At 40.7% G+C, this 23,950-nt stretch overlaps 1 protein-coding gene across 1 annotated transcript in view; it reads right to left on the bottom strand.

The window, feature by feature from the left end:
- Positions 1 to 23,950, bottom strand: part of SMCHD1 (structural maintenance of chromosomes flexible hinge domain containing 1) — a 3,546,415-nt gene that overhangs the window by 2,868,631 nt on the left and 653,834 nt on the right. The window contains exons 9-11 of the mRNA XM_044065561.1: positions 20,311 to 20,404; positions 20,017 to 20,227; positions 1,437 to 1,554 (exon numbers count right to left, since the gene is read on the bottom strand). Coding sequence (XP_043921496.1) covers positions 1,437 to 1,554; positions 20,017 to 20,227; positions 20,311 to 20,404 — 423 coding nt within the window. The remainder of the gene's footprint in view (positions 1 to 1,436; positions 1,555 to 20,016; positions 20,228 to 20,310; positions 20,405 to 23,950) is intronic.

Genomic DNA, 23,950 nt, shown 5'->3' with positions numbered 1-23,950 from the left:
ATAGAAAATGTGTATATAGATATAGCAATGTATTTTCTTTCATTCCTTGTTGCAATTTTAGTGCAGATATATGGACTTTTCATAGAAATAATTTTTCAGAGGATTTTACCAAGATAAAATGTAAATGGCTAATTAGTTTTTTTTTTTTTTTTAATTTTGAACAGCTTAATTGAATAATTATGCAATGGTTTGTTACTTGGAGATGGTATAAAAGGAAGGTTGTGTTATACAGTAATCATTCTGAAGAAGTTCCCTGTGAGGAATGAAAGTACTTAATCTTTGCTATTTGTGGTTTTGACTTGGACAATAAACCTGGTTCGTTTTTTTTATGTGAGTTTCTTTTTTGAAACTGGTCACTGTCAGCCTTTACTGGACCCAGCAGTTGCTACTGAGCAGTTTGTGTTTTTTTCAGTCTTGTTTCTGCTCAGAGTCCATTGAATGTTTCTAGATTTGACAGAAGACCAATGGAGACACCAACAGTAAATCCAAGCAGTTAAATGATAACACTTTAGAAAGAATACACTATAGAAAAAACACTATTTATATCAAAAAAGGAAGAAAATGTACTTGGACAGAGCCAGTGAAAAGAGCACCCGATCTGTTTTAGCGGCAAATGAGATCTGGGGAACTCTCCAAGGACATGATGGGATAGGGGTTAGCCACGAGCTAGTGAAAGGCCTCGAGCTGGTATATAAGGCTGAGTCGGAACAGAGGACTGTTCCGAATCCAACCTTAGTAAGAATGAAGGCGAGATAAGACAACACATGGAATATTTCCCTGTATTTTCCATGCTTTTAAATATCCTTTTGAGGATGTAGGCATAAGGGAAGGCTAACTTACAGTTTAAAAAAACTCAAAGGCAACATTCCATTGGAACTAGCACAGAAAAATATGATCTCGTGAAAGTACTGTTACTACACTGAAATATGGCCAAGAAATGTATAAAATAAAAACAATAATAAAGTATTACAGTTTCTCTCTCAGCAGTGTTATCTTATTAGCATATGTGCATGTACAGTTGCAAACTCTGGCAACTGCGAATGTTATTTTTCCCTTTGCCTCTGCTTTTTACTACCCCTCAATCATCATGCAGCTCAAGGATCAATAAACACGCCACAGCAATGGAAGCCCTGAGAGTCTTGCAAAACACATGCTTTTAATGTCGAAGACAAATTCCCTCTCCAAATCTATGCCACTGAGAAGCAGCTCAGTAATGACAAATGGGTCTGTTACACTTTAGTCAGCATTCCTAACAGCAGGTGACCACTCTAAGTCTAAAGTGCTTTTAATGAGGGTACAATTCTTGCTTTCCTCTGTTTTTTAGCAAAAGCAATGTATTTCTTTGAATATGCACAACTTGATAATACAAACAAAATAAATAAATAAATCAGCAGACATTTCACATGTACATTATACAGATATTCAAAATACATTACTCTTCTATAGTTGTGTATGGTATTAATCTTCCATTCCAGAAGCATTCAAATATTGGCCTCTTTCCTCTTGCTCCTTTCTCTACTACAATACAGTCATCTTCATCATCTTCTGATGGCCCTAAGTACATTAAAACATAAATAAATTATATAAAATAATAAATTATGAATTACTTTCACAAAGCAGAAAATAGCTCAGTGCTAGGGGAAAAAAGGATGCAGATGAAATGATGCAAAGAAATGAGATGCTGTTAAGAACATTTCTGACAAAATGCAAAGCTGTAAAGTAGGCCACAAAATAAATTATTGCAGCCAGCACATGAAGCCATTCCATTATTTCGTTGAGATGGTTTGAGGAAATTGCTATGCTATAAAGCAGGCATCAAAACAGGAAAAACTGTCAAAAAGGCACAAAAGTAAATAATGCTGGCAGCAATTTTAATACAAATATTTAGTAAAGTTATTTTAGGAACTTCTTTTTACTTATGAATGTTTACTGCAGAACATGACCCAAAAATGTTTCTATAGGCAATGTAAAAGCACTTCCAATTGTTGTAAAAGACAGCACTGCATAAATATTTGAATTGACAGCTATTACATTTATAAGACAGTCTGAAGAATTGGCTTTGCTGAAAAGAAAGGTTTGAACAATACAAATGGTAAATTTCCAGGTGAGTATTCACTTGAGTTTAATGCCAACCTCACAACTTCGGTAATTCTGAGTAGTTTAGGACCGCAATTGTAAAACTAGCAAACTGTTTCAGACCTGTAGCACCAATTGCACTGTGCTCTGCTACACTCCTGCATTGCTAAGGCTTATGTGGCCTGCCTTACGTCAACCACACTTTAGAGTTCTTCCACAGCAAACCTCACATGTACCTAAACATAATTTATCTTAAATATGGCACTGACTCTGCAACATTCTGTACCATGGTTAAGCAGCTTCACCCTTACAAAAAGGTTTTATATAAGAAATTAAGGTAAAAAGCAGAATTACCTATTCAGTTTAAACTTTGTCGCATTTAAGAATTTTTTTGCTACAGTTCCAGGTGATCAATGTCCAGTACACCTAGCACTCGCATAACAGATGTGAAATTCATTTGTGAAGGCAGGTATGAATAAGTTAAAACCCAATTTCAAGTCAATAAACCCTTGCAGTAAGCAGTTCTGTCACAAAATGGGATTTTAAGCAAGTGTCCCTTAGTTTTTGAGGGCCTGACATATAGTTAACATCAAGAAAAGATTCAACAAAAAAGTTAAAAATTGACCAAATCTATGGCTAAACATTTACCAATATACATAAAGGCTCAAAAATAACAAATAGGTTATCATCATTCTTGACTGGCCCACATGGGCAGGGTTTATCCTTTTTTCCACTCAGAAGCATTTCCTTCTAGATATTCCTGCAACAGACGATAGATGCGGCTGTGATGACACTTCCTTGATGTCACCTGCTGACTACAGAAGTGCACTCATCCGCTTGTCAGTAGACAGCATCTTCCTACAAAATCAAGAACAGTGCAAATCTGGCACTGTCACTGTCAACATCTGAAACACAAGTACATACTAACTCAAGGCCTTAACACCCAAGGCCATCTGGAAGAAATGTCGGCATGGTTAGAGCAGCAGCCATGTTACGGCCCCCTCTTATCCAAATTAGACTATTCATCAACAGTTGAATAGAGAAAAGACTATGCGCACAGGTTGCTCATAACTCCATACGCCCACACAGAAAGAACTAGTTAGGTACAAGGTACAAGTTATTCTTCTGGAAAACATTTCCCAGCTCAAAAATAAGAGGCTGGCAGGGCTACGGACCCCATCACAGAGTCCCCACCACAAAAAGAAGGCGTCTGTGCTGGGTTTAGCATCTATTTCTCAGAAGTCCACACCAAAGTAGATGGTCTCTGACTCACCAAGTTCACTGATGGTTGCAATGATGGGAGCAATGACAAAGCCCCCCAATGATGTCAACATATTACAAGACGGGCCAACACAAACAAAAGACTGGTGCCAAAACCATGCTCTAAACCCAAATGCAAAAAAAAAAAAAAAGCATTAATATTCCCTTTGGCAAAATGGAATTCCCTACAAATTACAGTACTGACAGCACCCCCCCCCCCCCCCGAGTTCCAACCCAGTGGGTCGAGACTTGGGAACACAGGTTGACGGCAATCTGAACTTCGACCATCAAGTTTCCACAGCGGTAAGGAAAGCCTTTTATGAAGCGCGCCTCACAAGCAAGGGATAGCATCCACGTTAAGGGATGTTACAACTCCACTGTACTCGACCTGCATAAAACCAATTACAGAGTATAATGCACCTTTTTGCAAGTACCTCACAAGACACCTACAGCAAAGAGAGAAACCTCAGAGTTTTATCACTAAGAAAATACAGGGACTCTAAACCATGACCTACATGGACAGGCTGAAAGCCCTGTCACTTTTCTCTGTATTTTATAGGCTTGCTGAGAGGTGACTTGTGTTGGGCCCATACGGCAATCTCCGACCCTGCCCTAATGGAAATGCTACACATCCGCAAGTTAAATGGCAGAAGGATCAATTGCTCTAGGGATCTCAACCTAGCTTGCGACATTAACAGAACATGCTGGAGAGAGAGATACATGTCTGAAAGAGACTGATGCTTCTCTGGAATAGACTTCCTATTCACATAAAACTGAGTTCTTCACTGACCCTATTCAAAAGCAACCTAGATAATTAGATGGGCGTACACAAATTCGCCCCTGGGGTGGCACCTATGCCACTCATGGACAGGGGTAGCTGGTGATGATCACAGACCCGTTCTGTTCATAAATTCATTCTATGAACTTCCCAAAAAGAACAAATGGGTATACTTGGGATTAACAAGGCTAGGCTTGTAAAGGTTCTGGTGCTGCTAGCCTAATAACTTCCTATGAAGGAAATCAGACACAACTGGAGATGAATGGGCAGGACTCCTCTTGTCCAGACGGAGGAACAAATGGGTCAGGAAGGGAAGCCACTGGACTTACACCACACACAGCGCGCACAAAAAAAAAAAATCCATGGAAGATTACTCTAGGATGACATTTTAGTTACCATTCCTGCTTCACCTTGCCCTTAATCCATTACAGGTTCATAGGTATGTATAGGCTAATGACCACAAGGGCCTTTTTAAGCCTGGCCATGCATCCCAAATCTCTGACAAGTTCTGATAAACTCGATAAAAGTGTAAGCAAGGGCCTGGGAGGTGAACAATTTCTAAGCTGCCTCTCTTCACTACAGACACATGTGCCAAACCAGCGATGAACATCTTCCACATCCAGTTGTTCAAGTTACACTTGAACTGGGTTTAGGGAGAAGCACTGCTTCATATGGATGGGGAGCCTGTTCCAAGGAACAGGTAGTCTCTGGAATACATATCTGTCACTTTAGCATGTCCTATATCACAGGCAAGGTTTAAGTCTTTAAAATGAGTAATTCTGGTGCTGTTTATTTTACGGCTATGCAGAAGGTTCATCAGGCTATGGTCTGATAATGCCTTGTATGCCAGGAATAGATCTCCCCTTAACAACCTATATGAGATAGAATACAGAGACAGGGCTTTGAGGAGGTCTGCATATGACATGCTACTTACACCCTTCATTCTTTTAGTACGGAACCTCACTGGACGTTCCAATTTCTGGAAGTGACTGGTTAGGTACATACCAAAGGGAGCACTGTACTCAATGCGAGGTCTGATAAGTGCTGAATGCAGAAGAACAATGACCTCCTTGGACCTAGACATCATACCTCTGTTTACAAGTTGCACAACATCGAATGATGTCCACACTATTGTACACATGTGATGGTCAAAGGCTAGATTACTCTCTGTATGTGTCCCCAAGTCCATGATTACTGGGTTGACTCTTAGGGGTGCATTGTCAATAATATACTTACCAGGGGTGGATGACTTCCCAGAAGATACTATTATGCATTTAATTTCTTAGCATTTAGTTTTAGTCCATGGCTCTGACGCAAGTTATTTGCCTGTGTCAGCCTTTTCTGGAGAACATTAGCGTCGGTAGCAGAGTCTATGCCTAATTTGTACTCCTAATTTGTAATCGTCTGCAAATTTGATCAGCCAGAGGCCTTTGACATTGGCCTTAACTTCAGGGAAGTAAATGCAAAAAAGGAATGTTCCCAGGACCAGTCCCTGAAGGACTCTGCTTGTGATTGGACTCTCAGAGGTGGACTCCCCAATTCTGACTTCCTGGCTCTTCTGTGAACTTCTTATTTAACTGATGCTCTTCAAGAAAAACAGTCTTCAACAACTTCTCTTGGACCTTGCTCATTAATATTCACATCCTGTGCTGTCTTCCTGAGCACAAATGATTGATAAAGGGGAATATGAAGAAGGCAAAAAGTACAGTTTTGTACCTGCCATAAATGTAGATGTCCGATAGGTATGCATCTGCAGTCCTTGCATATGGGTTTGTCCTGCCTCAGAGGCAGCCCTTCGGTCGGCCGGATTCCAAAGTCTGGGTCCGGCGTCGGCTGATGTCGCCCTTTCCCCGACGTCAGAGCACCTGGGGTATAAAAGAGAGTCAGCCGACGCCATTTTCTTCAGTTTTTCTTGCCCCAGATGCCAGGTGCCCTCTAAGGAAGGCTAAATTTGGAGAAATGCAAAATATTCCAAACATGCACAGTAATATAAAACAAATACACCATAACTGATAACCCCAGCTAGCTGTAAGAGGGATAAGTACCCAAGAAATACCACAGAGGGGAAGGAGGGAGGGAAAACCTGACTGCAGATGCATACCTATCGGACACCTACATTTATGGTAGGTACAAAACTGTACTATGTCCTTCAAGGATGCATCTGCAGTCTTACATATGGGTAGAATACCATAGCCAAGCTGGGGGTGGCAGGATCTAAGAAAATGATGGTGTAGCTAAAATGCCCTGCAGGACTGCCGTAGCAAAGCCTGCTCTGGATCTGGAATATAAGGGCAAATTGTAATGCTTGGAAAATGTATGCATGGAGCTCAATGTAGCAGCTTCTAAAATGTCCTTGGTAGCCACCCCTCTTAAAAAGGCTGTGGAGGTGGCTGTGGCTCTGGTGGAATGAGGCCTGATGTTAGCTGGCACAGTTTTCCATGATAAGAGTAGCAGAATCGAATGCAATTTCCTATCCATTTTGAAATTGTCTGTTTGGAAATTGCTTTGCCTTGAATGCCTGCAGCATATGCTACCAACAGCTGGTCAGTTTTTCTGAAAGTCTTAGTTCTGTCCAAGTAGTAGCGTAACTGTCTGTGAATGTCCAGGGTATGCAGAAGTTTTTCTCCCTTGTTTTGCGGATCTGGAAAGAAGGTAGGCAGGTGAATAGCTTGATTCAATGAGACCCTGGATACCACCTTTGGCATGAATGAAGGATTGGTTCTCAAGGAGACTCTGTCCTGATGAAAAATAAGAAATGGTTGTACTGCCATGAGTGCCTGCAATTCAGATACTCTTCTTGCTGAGGTTATGGCCAGAAGGAAGGCAGTCTTCCAAGAAAGGAACTGTAACTCTGAAGATGCTGCTGTTTCAAAGGGAGGTAGAGTCAACTTTTCCAACATGAAGTTAAGGTCCCATGTAGGCACTGGTGGTTTTCTTGGAGGATTGATGTTTTTAATTCCTCTTAGAAACTGCCTTAGGAGAGGATGAGAGAAAACAGGTGGATCAGTATTGTATTCTGCTGAAATTGCTGAAGCATGAATTTTTATGGAAGAGTAAGAAAGGCCATTGTGGAGCATTTCTGCCAAGTATTCCAGGATATGTGCCATGCTCATCACTGTGGCATCTAGGCCCTTTGCGGTGCTCCAAGTGTGGAATCTTTTCCATTTTGCTGAATATGCCTTTCTCGTGGAAGGTCTGCGAGCTTCCATGATGATATCCTTCACTCTGTTGGATAGCTTTTCCTGGTGAGGAGTCAAGGTATTCTCCAGGCTGTCAGCTGCAGGGTTTTCAGGCTGGAGTGCAGAGTTTTGTAATTGTGCTGTGTCAGAAGGAGTGACCATTGTGGTAGAGGCCACGGTTTCGTGTGCGAAAGGCATCGTAACAGTGGGTAGCAGTGCTGCCTTGGCCAGTCCGGGGCTATTAGAATCACTTTTGGCTGCTCTGTCCTGATTTTCAGTAAGACTCTGGTCATTAGTGGAAGAGGTGGAAATGCATACACTGTTAGAGTATTCCAGCTGAAAGAGAGGGCGTCCACTTTCCATGCTTGTGGGTGGTATGTCCTTGAACAGAATTTCTTCAGCTGATGATTGTGGTGGGAGGCAAAAAGATCTATGTCCGGCCTCCCCCAAGATTGTGTTATCTGAAGGAAGATGTCTGGATGTAGCATCCATTCGTGTGGATCCATGGTATTTCTGCTTAGGCTGTCCGCCAGTATATTGTCTTTTCCTGGCACAAACTGGGATTGCAGCTCTATATTGAGTTTTAGGGAAAGTTCCCAAAGATTCATTGCTAGTCTGCAAAGAGGGTAGGAATGGGTACCTCCTTGCTTGTTTATGTACCTCATAACTGTGGTATTGTCTGTCCTTATTAGCAGGTGGCCTTGATGTAGAAAGTGCTTGAAGGCCTCGATTGCATGTATCACTGCTAGCATTTCCTTTTTGTTTATGTGCATGTGCAATTCTTTCTGAGACCATAGTCCTTGGATGCATCTGTCCTCCATGTGTGCTCCCCATCCATGGTCTGAAGCGTCCGAGGTAATGGTTTGGCTGGTTACTGGTTTGCTGAAAGGCAGACCCCTGCAATAGGTTGGCAATTTGTTGTAAAGCCTCTGCCCTTTGATTTGGTGGCAGGTTTGGCATTCCTTTTCTTTTTGGTAATGTATGGAAATGGAACCTGTATCCTTTGTCTATTATTTGCAGTGTCCATTTGTCCCTTGTAATACTGTGCCAATTTTTTGAGAATAAAGACAATTTTCCACCCAAAGGTGCTTCTAATTGAGCCCTGGTTGGCGGGATCAAGGTGAAGTCATTGAGTCTGTCCTTGTGCAGCAGTTGTTGGTCCTGCACTACCTCTCTGGTTAGGAGGCTGCCATTGACGTCCTCTGTAGGAGCCTCTAGCTTGCCCTCTACCTCCGGCACGCCTGTTCTTGCCTCTTTGCTATCTCTCTTCTGGAAAGGACCAATTCTTAGAAGGCCAATTTCTGCTGAATCTTGGTGGTTGTACCTGGAGGAAATCTTTGACTGTTTGTACAGATTTAGCCTTTTCCTCAAATTTCGTTAAGACCTCCTGAGCAGTGGAGCCAAATAACTTTTGCTTTTCCAGTGGAGCATCCAGAAGCTTAGCCTTAACATGATCTGGCAGAGACTGTTCCTTCAGCCAAGCATGTCTACGTATGACTGCACCTGTCATTGCTGACCTACATGAAGCTTCCAATGCATCATAACCACACTGCAAGAAATGGTTGCTAACCTGTTGTGAATTATGTACCAGATCCTGAAGTGACTTACGGTCTAGGGGTTCAGGAGAAGACAGCTTTTTCTGCAATTCATCCAACAAATACTCTTGGTACTGTATCATATGAAATTGACAATTTAAAGCCCTCATAGACAGAGTGGAAGAAGTATACACCTTTTACCCCATCTCTCTAAAGCCCTGGACTCCCTTTCAGAGGGAGTGGATTTTTAGTAGTGGCAGCTGCAACCCCTTTAGGACCCTGGGAAATAGTTTCTGGGTCAGCAGAGTGGGCCTTGTAAAGGAAATGATGCGAGTCCGGGACCCTGTAGTACCTATTGGGTTTAACAGGAGCCGGAGGAAGGGTGTCAGGGGTAGTGCTAGACTCAGAATACACATCATCAATGACACTTAAAACAGGAGGAATAGCCAAAGGTCTATGCTGAGGTAAATGAAGAAAAGTCCTTAATCTCTTCCTGGAATCGGAGAATTCCTGGCCCTGCCATTGGAAATGCTCTCTCATGGAGTGAAGGGTCTCCCCAAAGGACAGCTCTTCAGTAGGGGAGGCAGAGGGAATGGATTCCTCTGCATCAGTATCCTCGTAGGCCGTGAAGGCCTCCTCCTGGTAATCTGATAGAGCAGAGCCATCAGAGGACTGAGGATCAGCGGACTCAACCCTGGGCCTTTTGTCTAGAGGGGGTTGAGAGCCCCTGTCCGGATGAGGCTGGGATCCCCTGATTAAGGAAATAAGATCCTCAGCCAAACTTAGTATCTGTGAACCTGTAGTGGATCCCTGAGAAATAGTCTTGGGAGGCAGAGTTTTTTGTTGCTTAGCAGCTTTAGCCCTAGTGAATGCTTTAATGGACATGGATACAGGGGGCCTGGCTGCTCCACGTGCTGGGGTAGTCTTGTCTAAGGGAATGGTGTTGGCAGTTTCCTGAACACCGGTTTCCGAGGGTAAATCCATAACCGACTCAGAAGAAGCCTCCGGGGCCGAGGCTGTCGGTTGTACCGTTTCCACGGTCGGAAGTACCAAGGACTCTTTTTTCAGCCGAGACCGAGACACTCGCGGTAGGCCTAGGCGTGGTTTCAGCCGAAACCACGGTCCACGTGTGTCTTTCCTTGTCCTTCTGTTTTTTGGTTAAATGAGAAGTCGGAGTCTCCGACGGCATTTTATAAGAGAAACTAGCCCCAAAAAATTCCTCTGCAAACTCCGACTGACGCCTAAGAGTGCGTCGATTAAAGGAGGCACAGGCAGTACAGGCCGAGACGTCGTGGTCTGGGCCTAGGCAAGGGAGGCAGTAGGAATGGAAATCCTTATGAGGTATTTGTTTCCCACAAGTCAAGCAATTATTAACTTTAAGCATTTGATCTGACATTGGCTGAGGCAAGAAAGAGTCCCCAACGGGGTACTTAGCTTTTTGAAGTCTTCGGTAGCTGAATTTACAGGAGCTGGCCAACCGGCACTTGCGAACTGCTTCTGCTTCGGGCACCACGTGGCAAGAAAGACTGAGGAAGATGGCGTCGGCTGACTCTTTTATACCCCAGGCGCTCTGACGTCGGGGAAAGGGCGACATCAGCCGACGCCGGTCCCAGACTTTGGAATCCGGCCGACCGAAGGGCTGCCTGAGGCAGGACAACCCATATGTAAGGACTGCAGATGCAGCCTTGAAGGACATCTTATCTCCAGTCAACTCTTTAAGTTTAAGCTTTTTTTCTCATGCAATGCAACATCTACCAAAAATTAATGAACTGCTGTCTGTACATAGGGGTGTCTCAAGATATTTCAAAAATGTAGTTAATGTTTTATCTGTCAACTGTCTTCCTATGCAGATCCTCAATTTTGTGACTAATTTCAGCATCTGAATGCAGTTTTATGAAAAAGTTGTAAAAGATTTCTGAATAACTCATATCTGGTATCTATACACCCACTGGGGAATTTTGTCACCCTCCATCCCACAGATGCCGTAATGAATTCCATACACTGTTTTAGATCAATGTCCTAAAGTAAGTCCTTATACATGACTTTTCAACAGTCGTTTCAACATGTTTCTAAAACATCTTAAAAAAGGGATTAGCTGTAGTAGTAGATGAAGAAAGAAGCTTTGCCAAAAGGGTGAATTAGTTTAGCAAAAAAAAAAAAAAAAAAAAAAAAATCCGGGTCTTTTGTCACTATGTTACTTCCCAAATACCCCCCACTCGGAAACAAAACTGCAACCCTCCCACTGAAGTACCCAACGTAACTTCTCATATCAAATTTGTTGAAATGAAACTAGTACACCAACAGCTGCAATTCAATGTACATGCAGGTAGGCTATACATTCCAAAATTCACTAAACTAATAGTACCACCACAGGCTCCATAGGAGCTATTTAAACTGGTTTGTTAATGCCTTCATTCACCAAATACAGGACTTCCTCAGACTAATAAAACTTTTCCTGTATAAAACATTTAAATTTAAATTCATGTGCAATCATCATATGACCTGAAACAACATAATATAAAATATCAAAAACTCATTTTCTAGGAAAATACTAAAACATCTTACTTACATTTACAATAAAAAAGTAACACTTAAGAAAAGGTTTTAAATCTGCAGCTCCCCAATGCAAAAGTCACTTAGCCACTTTAAGCTATGCTTTTAATTCTGGTTTCTAGCTCAGAAATTCCATTAGACACAGGGAAATATTGGTCACAAATGTCACTTGCCAATATAGCTCCCTTCTGTCCAGGGCCAGTTCCAAGACCACACCCATAAAGGATATTAGTTACCTGGTCCAAAACACACAGTTCTCGAAAATTAATAAATATTTACATAAGGTATTGTACAATGTCTTCCTTTAAATATCATGCAACTACTCCTGTATCCTCTACTGCAATGTGCATCTGTTCCTGCTTACTGCCTAATATATGATGCAACTTAGCCAGGTAAACCACATTAGTGTTGCTGCTGCAGTCAAAATGTTCACCCACTTCATAAAGTTTACCTGTTCATCATAAAAGTAAGGACTACTTGCAGTGAAATAGCAGTTACTCCAGAATCCACACAGGAACATTCCTTTCTGTGACCTCTCTACAAGAATTTAGTTAGATCACTAGCTCTCAAACACTTTTGAATATCAGGTGAAACAAGGTAAAAAGAAAAGGGCTTCCCTTTGCTACATTTGCCATGACAGGTTGAATCTATACATTTTTCCAATGCCATTTTAAAATATCATTTAATGTATTAGTCAACACTAAGATTATACTAAGGATGGGCATTATATATCAGTCCTGTCCTCATAACTGCTGTTGCTTCACCAAAACTCACTTCTGAGACTTCTGGTGGCAAGTAACGGGCCTAAGGGAGTGCACACACCTGAAATGTAAAGCAGACTATCAACTCAATTATGATAGAACTTCCTTGGTTCTTACTGGGGCAGATTCCTGTAGTAACACACACATAAAAGCCTGAAATAATTCTCTTCTCAGTCACTATCGCCTGATGAAAATAAACTTTGATCTTTCAATGCTGAATTATATTGAGACATGCAAAATCACAGGGGAAATATGGAAAGGCATTCAGAAATTTCTTAACCAAGGAAGAGAGAACACAACCACCTTAATCTCCTCTTGCAGTGCTAAACTGAGCAGAACTAAGGAAATGGCACAATCCCCCATGCTGTGACCAGACCAGTCTTATGCCCCAGCCAAACTGGCCACCCTTATTAGCTCCAATAGTGGGATGGGAAACTGTTAGCACATTCCCCTTCTTGCAAACGTGAATGCATGTTAAAGCCAGATGCCTTGCTCTATGTCCCACTATCAAATCAGCACACCTTCACCGCATGGGTTGTGTTTGTGTGTGGGGATGGGTGGGTTGTATTCACATGTGTGGTCTTCTTTGGTCCTATACCACACCAAACCCTTGGTATTGCAGAGAAAGCAGAAAAAGCTCTGATCTCATTTCACCCTCCAGAGCCAAAATTATAAAGGTCACTCCCCTTACCTTTGGTAGCGAGAGAATTCTACTTGTTGTTGCTCAATTTTCTATTTATGGTTTTAATTGTGTTGTTAATGTGAGTGTCATAGTTAAGGTTGTTGTCTATTGTTATTCCAAGGTGTTTGGTAGTTGGATCTGGAGATATGAGTACTATTATTAGATATGACAGTGAAATCTACTGAAGATGACTTCCGGGTAGGGGTAAAGAGCAAAAGTTTTGTTTTTTTGGGGTTCAAGAGGAGACAGTGTGCAAACCATTGTTCTACTGTATGAAACACCTTTTGGGTTAGATATTGTAGTTCAGATGTAGAAGTGGCCGAGCATATTAATGTGGAATCATCAGCATATTGTATACAGGTTGCTTGAGGAATTACTGAGTGAAGGTCATTAATAAAAACAGAGGACAGAAGAGGTCCTAATATGGAGCCTTGAGGGACACCAAGGGTAATGGGAAGATGGGTAGATAGATTGTTGTTCCATAGCACAGCCTGCTGTCTATTATCTAAGTAGGACTGGAACCATTTTATAGCTAATGCATCCAGTGAAAGGGATTTAAAGGATATTGATAAGTATCTGGTGGTTAACCATATGGAATGCTTTTGAGAGATCGATAAAGAGTGCAGAGGAAAGAATGTTGTTACGGTTTTTAATGCAGTCAGAAAAGGATAAGATGGCAGTGGTAGTACTGTGGAATGGCCTGAATCCACGTTGACCTTTAGAAATTAAGTTATTTTGGATTAGGTGGTCTAGTAGTCGACTGTGGATGCATTTTTCCATTATTTTTGCCAGAGGAGAAAGTAAGGCAATGGGGCGGTAATTAGAAAATTCGTTAGAGTTACCACCTTTATGCAGGGGGATAATGTGAGAGATTTTCCAGATAGTTGGGATGTTGCCTTCAATTATGGTTCTGTTAATCAGGATGGAAATGGGATAGGCTACAGACCTGGCTGCTATTCACAGATATTCAGCAGGTAGTTGGTCAGCTGAGGGGGTAATTGGTTTAAGTTTTTGGATAAGGGTGAGAATGTGAGATGTTGGGACTGGTTTCAAGTGAAATGAGGGTGGTGGGGTAGTACTGGAACTTAGCAAAGTTAAGCTATCAGGTACTAGCTGATTGGCAAGAGTTTGAATGGCCTCTGTGAAAAAGGTATTGAAGGCATTGGCAGTTTGCTTGGGATTTTCATGATCAGTGCCTTGTGGGGTTGGTGTAATGGAGTGACCTGTGTGAAGAAGTTTGTTTATGCTTGCCCAAAACTTTTCTGTTTTATTTGGGTGAGTTTGTAGGAGTTGTAAGTAAAAGTTTCTTTTATCTGTTAGTATGGCTTTTTTTTGTGTTGTTTCTCAGATGTCTAAATGTTTCTTTATCTACGGGATTTTTAGAAGCTCGACATTTAGCCCAGTATTTATTTCTAAGTAGGATTTTTTGCCTGGTATCTTTCGAGAGCCATGGGGCAGGTTTAGTCCTAACTCTGACAGAACGGATTGGTGCATGATGATCTAGAATGGCTAGGAATTTAGAATTATTTTTCAGCTTCCTCCAGTGGGAGATATTTTATGGGTGACCAGTCACATGTCCTAAGTTCACTTTGGAAGAGATAAGGGTTAACATTTTTATTGGTCCGAGTTGTCCTGACTGTGGGTGGGAAGGGTATATCTATCTTATGCCTGATAATATAAGTGAGTTGTCACTTACATCATCAGGGAGGGTCCCAATTTCATATGTTTGGTGATGGTTATTCATAAGTATCCAATCTAAGGTACTTTCTTTATTATTGGGTTTATTTATCCTGGTTGGGGAGGTAATGGTTTGAGAAAAAACATACAGGTTAATGTGGGTAGTAGGTTGCTCATTGCTAAAACACTTCCAGTCAATATTAAAGTCTCCAAGGACTATAGTTTCTTGCGGGAAGTTTAGTGATAGCCAGCTTAGGATATTTTCTAGGGTGTTGGTGTTGTTACCAGGAGGAAGATAGATACAGATGATATATATATAGATTTATGAGTATTAAGTTGAAATTTAAAAATAAGGATTTTGGCATTGATATACTGAGGTGGTTTGCAGTCATAAGCAGTAACTAGCAACCTTGCGTTGTATAAAATAGCTACCCCCCTCCCCTTTTGGCTATACGATCATGTCTTAAGATATTATTTCCAGGTGGGATGACTTCATTGTCTTGAGTTACAGGTTTTAACCAAGTTTCTGTCAACCATAGGATGTCAAATAAGTGTATTTCCAAGCTAGCATGTAGTTGAGCAACTTTGTTATTTAAGCTACATATATTGAGATGTGCTATAAAAAGCGAGTTGGGAGGTTTGGTGGGGGTTTGTTTACTAGAGGCATTAGGACTATGTGCCTGGTTGGTAAAAGTTTGTCTTGGGCCTGGGTTTGGGTGAATGTCTCAATCTATTAATGAGTGAACCTATAGTCCAAATCTAGGGTCTGGGAGTTTACAGTATAGGTCTGGAGACTTCTTAGTTTTTAAATAGGTATACCTAATGTGGGCTAATCTATGATATTTTGCTAGTAGGTAACTGGGAGTAGATGCAATGTTTAAGTGGTTTAGGGAGAGAACAAGAGATGGTATGCCCGTATTTTTAGAGGGGTAGTACAATTGTGGGCATATTGGGTATTCATAGAAGGTTAGAAGGTAGGCTGCTGTTAGAGAAGATAGCAGTGTGAGAAAGAGTAGCAGTTTTATATGTCTTGGGATAGGTAGTTTAGACATTGGGATGATGCAACTGTAATGTGCAAAATAGGAGGTAAGGAATTGTAATAAAAGTGATTAGTGAAAGATGGGGGTACTAGTGAAAGGTGGGGGTACTGGTGGGACAGACAGGGATTGGATCGAGTGGGGGGGGGGAATAGGTTAGGAACCTTATGGAGTTGTTCCAGGTGATTGGTGCTTGGGAAAAAGGGTGAGGCTATCTTGTGATTGGTTAGACAGGGAAGAGGGTGTGGCTATGTAGTATATGGCTAGGAGCACTGGGGGGTGGGTGGAAATTGGGGGTAGGGTAGGGGAGTGGAGTGAGCTCACAGGGCGAATGGAGTTTGGTAGAGACAAGTAGAAGAGCAGCTCAGAAGAACAATCATGAAAATGCTGACTACTGAAGGTAAGTTAGGTATGGTAAGTACAGAGATAAGTAGTACAATGGTAGAGAGTTTAAGAGGATAGCTAGGTGATGACTAAGTGTAAGAGGTTAAGGTTGGATAATGTTAAGAATAAGTAAAGGACATCAGAGATGCAATATAGAGATACTACAAGAAAGTGGGATAGGCATAAGACAGTAGGACTGGATGAGGGTGCCACCTAGTGGACAGAAAGTATATTACAATGGGAGGTCTTTATGGAAGCTGGCAAGTCTAGGACTAAGGAAGGGGATATTCAACAGTTAGAAGGAGGTTACAATAAAGAAACAAAGTTATGACGGTCACAGGGTCAGATAGGGGGTATGGCTGCTGCCTGTCCTAGCTGTGAAGAAGGAAGACGACAACAACCTTCTCTGCTTGTACTAGGAGTCGTAGTGAAACACAACTATAAACAAGGTGCAACTCAACTCACCCTTGCAATTACAAGTAGAATAACAGAAAAAATACTGGACTGGAGACAGGCACAGCTATGGCTCATTTTTTGTCAATGTTTTTAGAAGCCAAGCTGTCTGCAGGTGCAAACAATTAATCTTAAACACTCTAAGAACTCACTGTTGAGAAATTTAAGAGGTACAAAATAATTAACATTTAAATGTACAGTGGCAAGCAGTTTAGTGAAATATCAATTTTGAAACTAGAAAGTGAATAAGTTAATTAAGCTGCCTTTCCAGCAGATGTCATACTATAAAGTATTGAATACAACAGTGTACAATTTTGTTTTTTTTTAAAGGTAGCTTACTTACAGTACTTTTTCCCTAAGTCTAAAATTTAATGTTTACTGAAGGCCTAAGGGAAAGGACTGGTAGTAATCCATCTAAGTGGGAACACAGGCTATAAGATATGCTTTAGCAAGGAAACCTTCATTTTATATTAGATAATGCCTCTGGGTGCAGCCATCAATTTGGGACCACTCCTCCTAACTGGAGGGGTAAACTTAATTTGTTGAAAATGTACATAGATTTCTGTATTTGTTTTAGTTAAAAGAGATGGGGGTTTGAAAATGTATTTTATTTTCTGACTGTTTTCACTGAAGAAAGTAGTTCTAAAAATGTGACATGGGTTAAAACAGAGATGAGAAGAAGCAAATGCATGACAGGATCAACCAGCCAAACATTAATGTGTACATGAAAGCCAAAGGTCAGAAATACATATTCAAAAGAACTGTCGTGTATAACAGCTGGGAGCAATACCTTTCTATGATAATGTCTATTCTGTCCACACTATCATGGAATGTCAATGGCCTGCCAAGTATAACAAAAAAAAAGTAAATACTACTTAATTATATTAAGAAAAGTAGGATACAAATAGAAATGTTGCAGAAGACACATTTAGATAGAAATGACCATGTGAATTTGAATGTGAAAGGTTTTCAGGATAGACATTCAGTACAATATTGGGTATAGAGGAAGGGGGCAGTAATAATACTGATTGCTAGAGGGACTTCAATAGTGATAAGAGAGAAAAAGGGACAATAATAATAGAATTGTAGTAGTAACAGGCTATTGGCAGGGATTACGCTGGCATCACATATTTATAGATAATAAAACTTGGGCAAAAATAATCAGCTGTGAGAAGGGTATATTACTTATGGATGGAGACTTGAACTCCATTTGCAATAATGAGGATGTATCAGAGGTACCTAGAAGGTGAAGTATAATGACAAAGCGGATTTCTGAAGAAACATAGGGGAACATTTAATATAGAAGACATGAATTCAGCAACAGAAACTCAAAAAGATTTAAAGCTATTATTTTCCAAGATAAAACAACTGGGCTAGATTGCATGGAAATTTGATTTCACAGGATAATGTGCATTTCATTCAAAGCTTTAACAAACACATCCAACAACTTTCCAATTATGCTCTAATAAAATCTAAGAAAAAGATGCAGGGTAAAAATGAGACCATGTCACTTTTATAACTGCCCATTACAAATGAGGAACTTAAGGAATGATAGTCCAAATGATTCAGAAGTAATTAAGGAAGACAACAATTTCTTCAGAAGGGGAGCTAGTAACTGGGATACAATGAAAATGGAGTTTAAAAACTGGATAGAAACAAAAGAGACACAGAGACTTGGGAAAGTAAATTATTTAGAAGGGGCTGACCAAAAGTAAAGTATTTTAAAATAAGGGAAATCTCAGAGAACAAAAGAAGAGACAAATATCATGTGATGAAGGGAAAATAGGGGAACATTTGGACAATATAAATGAGTTTAGAAAAGCTGCTGCTAAGCAACTATTTTTTGATAACTTTGAAGCACAAAAACTTTTAGCACAACCACTTAGGCAACAGAAAGTAGAAATGGCTATTAAAACACTTGGGGAACCTATGACAAGGAAAAAAAAAACAAAGATCCTGCAAAGCTATTATACTTTTTTAGGAAATTTTATCAACATCTGCACAAAGCAAAGGAATATGGAAATCAAGAAAAGGTACAAACACATATTTACGAATGACTATGATGTTAAGACTGTGAAGGTGCCATTTCTGAAAACGTCTCTGTAGCACTCCACCTAGAAGGCCGCTTGACAGATACATACGCTTATAAGGCCCTCTTTCCCAGAAAGACTGAATCAGGGAAAAAGGATGTAGAATTCTGTCTCATCTCTCATTTGGAACCTCTCCTGAAGGACTTCCAAAGCAGAGACTGAGGGAGGAGGACACACTCTTCTGCTTCTAAATCCAGCTGAAGATGGTTTGTGTTCACCTACTATGAGATGTGGTAAGCAACTGACAGGCAAGTACTTCATGTCATGCAACATGCCCTCTGTGAACTACAGGTAAGAAATGGCACTGATGGTAGCAGCTCTATTTGGAGCCTTGTGTTGGCATCACACTGTGCCTAAGGCACAGTTTGAATATTCAATGTTGTGGGTACCCCTGTAGGCTCACCTGGCATTGGAGAACCCATGGAATTCTTAACTCTGGCAGATAAACTTAGAAGACTTCCTCAGCGCTTGGAGGAGGGTATAAGCAGTGTAGTCTTTCCAAACTGAAGTGTGACCACTGGCCACTAAATGTAAGATGCAAGGGCTTGCTCAGCATTATTTGGGTTTTACTGTGGCTGCGCACAGTCAAACAATAAATGGATGGCACTAGAGTCTGGAAATTCACCTCAAAGGGCAGTGGCTGAAAGGAATTTTCCCCAGGCTCTCTTTGTCATCAATGATGGGCAGAAACTTTACTTATCACTACTTAAAGTCAATTAAGCAACATAACAGAAGGCCACCTCTGGATGGACTCTGAGGTCATTTTGGTCATGCATGGAACATAAATCCCTTACTTACCTCAAATGAAACACTGGGCTACAAATAGTCCTACATATTTTGACATGAGTCACCCTAAATGGAAGCCCATCCTGCAAGAAATTATGGCATTAGTTTCTATCTTCTCACATTGGTCATAGGTGGCTGCTCTGAAACACTGACATTTGTGACAGTTTTGGCATCATATGCCTCATTCAGACACCAGAAGTAGTGCTTGTGTGGGTCTTTGGCTAGTAATCAAGTGTCCACAGGCATACCCTAAATATTTGTGCTTTTCAGACAATAAATGCAAGAATTTTCTGACATTTATTATGGCCCGAGATCCAACCTGTGCAAATGGTAGAAAAAAAGAGGAAAACCTGGAAAACAGAAGCCTGGTGCAACCACCCAGCCTAGCTTGTGGGTTCATGAGATGCAACAGCTATAGGGAATTATTCCAATATGAGCAAATTTAGCATATTTCAAGAACAGTGCCAATCTGAGGGTACCAGAAAAGAAATGTTAACAGTTATTCATTGCAGACAGACTTTACATATTGAGACTAAATGTCATTAATAATTCCAGTGTTAACACCACAAGAATTAAGAAAATATCAACAATTCAAAGAAATGAATAAATGAATATAGATATGGAGATTCCAAAATATGTTAGGTACACTTCAGAGTGTGTGCACTTAGCAACTAGATTTTTTTCAAATTGAAAGCAAATGGGTATTTAAGATACACAAATTTGCAAAAAAAAAAAAAAAGAATTACTAAAAAAAAAATCACTTACGAGAAGGAAAGCTGGGGTCATCAGGATACGTCTCCTTATCATACAAGAAAGGATGATAACGAATGATTCCTTCCACTACACCATCACCCTCCACATGAGTTTTAAATTCAAAGCTTTCTGCAGTTGAATTAATGTAAAGAGTCTGCATATCATCTTTTACCTCTCTCAGGTTCACAATCTTGGGTAACTTTCCTTTTTCAAACATGGAAATCTTCAAAAACAAAAACAAACATGATCGAACTACCATAAAAGGGGAATATTTAGGAATGCAAACAGACAAAATGCTTCTGTTACCTGAATATCAATGTTGTTAAATGGTCCAGTATATTTTGTTTCATTTATCATATCATTTCCTTTTGGTCCATGGATGTAATAATGATAAATATGTCTACAAGAAAACAAAAAAATTCAGGATTATTTTCCAACCATCAACTATAAAAAAAATGCCCATATCTATAGTAACTTTCACAATACATTTTGAAGAAGACATTAGGGTCAAAAGATAAACATTATTATTAACATTCTGCAGTACAAATGGTTAACCTTTGTAACTGCTATGTGCTCATCACACAAAAGTCTTTATATAGCAGACCCTAATATTCTCCGGGGTGCTTAGGAACGTGGAGTGTGAGTCTTGGGACATGGTTGGGGACCTACAGCAGGCTTTTTTTTTTTTTTTTTTTTAATTCCACTCCTTTACTAGGGATGTGCATGGTAGTTCTCACTGTGAAGTCACATGACAGACTAGAAGAGTAACTAACTCAAACCATTGAACAACCACAATCTAAAACTGGAAACACAACATAAAGTACATCTGTGTGAGCATACTGCCCGTAATCAGTTGAGGTATTAACCATGTCAAAGTTAAGACCCCAACTGCAGTATGGCTCACCACATATGCCATAGGCAACCATTCAATCATCTGATATGGCTTTCTGTGCTTTCAGATGCCTCCATACACAGCCACCCACCCTATGCTACAACATCAGCAGGGACAAGATAAATAGTATTAAGAGGCCAGTGCCATCTTCAGTTTATTTTTATATGAGAAAAAAAAAGAAATATATATATATATATATATATGTATATATATACACACATATATACACACACATATATGAATACACACACAGAGCTGCAGATAAAATGGTGGACATGTTATAATGTGCACAAATAAACCTATATATGTACATACATTCACACACACACACATATATATATATATATATATATATATATATATATATATATATAATATATATGTGTGTGTGTGTATGTATATATATATATATATATATATATATATATATATATACACACACACACACACACACACACACAATACACGTACACACATTATATATAATTATGTAGTTAATGACAAGGTGAGCTTGAAAAAGGTGCATTTGCCTTTAAAGGTCTCGATGGTGTTAATCCGGAAAACTTTATATCTGCCAGTTTAAAAAGCAATGACCGCCAACTGATATTGCACAAAAAAAATTGCTGCAACACCAAACAGAGGAACATTATTCCTCATGCGGCAATTCAGAAGGATGAGCAACAACTTATCTAAAAGACCCTGAAGGTGTGGTGAGACAGCCCAATTGGGGATAACTTACAGAGTATACCTGGAGCAACCACATGGACTACAGAGCAAGGATCATGGCCTGGTTGAGGCCTACAGCCTGGGCTTCCTAAAAAGAAAGTTGGTTTCCTGGAGGGGGGCTGTGGAGTAACAATAGCTGGTGGAAAAGTAACCAAAGGCATTATTTTGTCTTCATTTTGAACTAGAAAGCCAGGTGGGCAGATATTTTGATCTGTTATGTAGATTACTGAACAACCCTCTGTCTTTTAATACACAGACACACACATCCTTTTTATGCATGACTAAGAGGTCGGTCACCAAACAACTATGCTTCTGAAACTCAGAAAAGTGGGCTAGAAAATATGTCCTGCCCTCAAGAAAAGCTTAAGGTGCAGGAGAACAGGCAGACTTCCTTAAACAGAAGTGAATTCTAATGTCCAAAGGAGAAAGAAGCAGAATGGGGGGATGACAGGAATTTTAAGGAACTTAATAGATTTGTTGCCTACTTCTGGGGTCAAGCAAACACTGTAATAATGTGATGGTTACACTCTCACTGAAATGCATATGCCAGCATTGCAAAATGCATAGGATTAAGGATGAGACAGTTGAAAAGCTTCAAGATGGACCTCGTCACTAAAGGCAGAATGGCAGTCTGAGAAAAGAATGAAGTTAACATGGCTACCTTTGTTTTTGTGAGTATGTCTTCCAGGAAATACCTGGTGAGTGTGGAAGCAAGAAAGGCTTTCTCTGTAGGATTAAAGAAATCCCTACCCTGGTATACTGCTGAACAAAGTATTTCAGTGGATTGTTCAACTCCTCGTGACTTCAAACAAGAAGTAAATCGATGTGAACACCCTGTAGCCTGAAATAGGTAAAGACTAGAGCTAAGCATTTTGCAAATGCACCAGGAGCAATGGAAATCTAGAAGAGCAATGAATAGCTGGTCAAGAGGAGAAGATCAACACTTGCACCACACCACATGGAACACATAGCCCTCCAGAACACACACCAGCACTGCCTTCATATAAAAACGCAAACCACACACCCACCTTCATGGAGGCTCTCAATAAAAATCAACCCAAACACCAGAGACCTCCAAGACAGAAACACACTCAACCACCATTAAACACTAATAAGACACATAACCCTGTTAAACTGTGTGCTAAGCAACCAAAGCCCCTAAGCTAAAACAGCATGCTCAACACACTAGTCACAGGTGATTCGATAGTGAGGCACATTGATGTCCCATTCACTAGGTTGAATAAGGTAACAGTCAGCTGCCTGTCAGCTGCCAGGATCTGCCACATAACCCACGCACTCAGGTCCCTCAACAACAGGTACAAATATGATTTCAACAATTGGCTAAGTTTCTGGTGTCATTCTAAAGGGATCCAGTATCTGTCTGCCTGGGATGACATGACTGACGGACCTCGATGCTTTGCCAGAGATGGTCTGCATCTGTCACCCCTGGGCTTCCGGATACTGGCCAAGGCTCTTGCCACCCCTATAGTGCCTTTTTTAGGCAGTGTTCCAAAGACCAAATTGTCACAGTAACAGCTACAAACAAATGCAGTCTGAGGGTCATGCTGCTCAGTGCCAGAAGTCTAAATCTCAAAATGCACTCACTCGAAGCACTCCTTAAAATGGAGAACACCATTTGTGCTGTAACACAAACCTGGTTCAAGGCAGCAGAAAGCACCCCTGCACTATCAGGCTATAACTCATTCCACACCTTTCGGCCCCAGAACTTGGACTGAAGCTCCAAAGGCGGTGGTGTTTTCATATTCATAAAGGATGCACACACCTCCAGACTGGTAGCCCAACATAACCCATCAGAGATACTTCAGGTGCAGCTAACATTGGGTAAGACTGTGATTCAGGTCATAGCCTGCTATAGGTCCCCAACCATGTCCCAAGACTCACACTCCATGTTCCTAAGCACCCTGGAGAATATTAGGGTCTAACCTAGCGCACTCATACTGGGCAACTTAAACTACCCCTCCATTAACTGGGAAAACTACTCTTGTACCAGTTCACTTGCCCAATGTTTCCTGGAATTCACTAATTCCAATGCCCTGGACCAGCACATTCTTACCCCCACTAGAGGTAGCAAGATCCTTGACCTGGTCATTATTAACATGGGTGACCGTTTCTCTATACCAATAGTCAACTCTTCCCTGGTTAAATCCAACGACAAACTAATCACCTTGAAACTCACAACCCCCCCCCCCCAACAAAGGTAACCACCATGGAAAACTTCTCCAAAGCTAACTTTGGGGTCCTAAAAATAGACATGGCTAACTTCACAGTACCCATGCAATTGGAGAACAGCCGCATGACCGCTGAATC

Source organism: Protopterus annectens, chromosome 3.part0, assembly GCF_019279795.1.
Source record: "Protopterus annectens isolate FY-2018-M chromosome 3.part0, PAN1.0, whole genome shotgun sequence".
In the NCBI taxonomy this organism is placed as follows: Eukaryota; Metazoa; Chordata; order Ceratodontiformes; family Protopteridae; genus Protopterus; species Protopterus annectens.
This window is presented reverse-complemented; position numbering and strand designations above follow the sequence as displayed.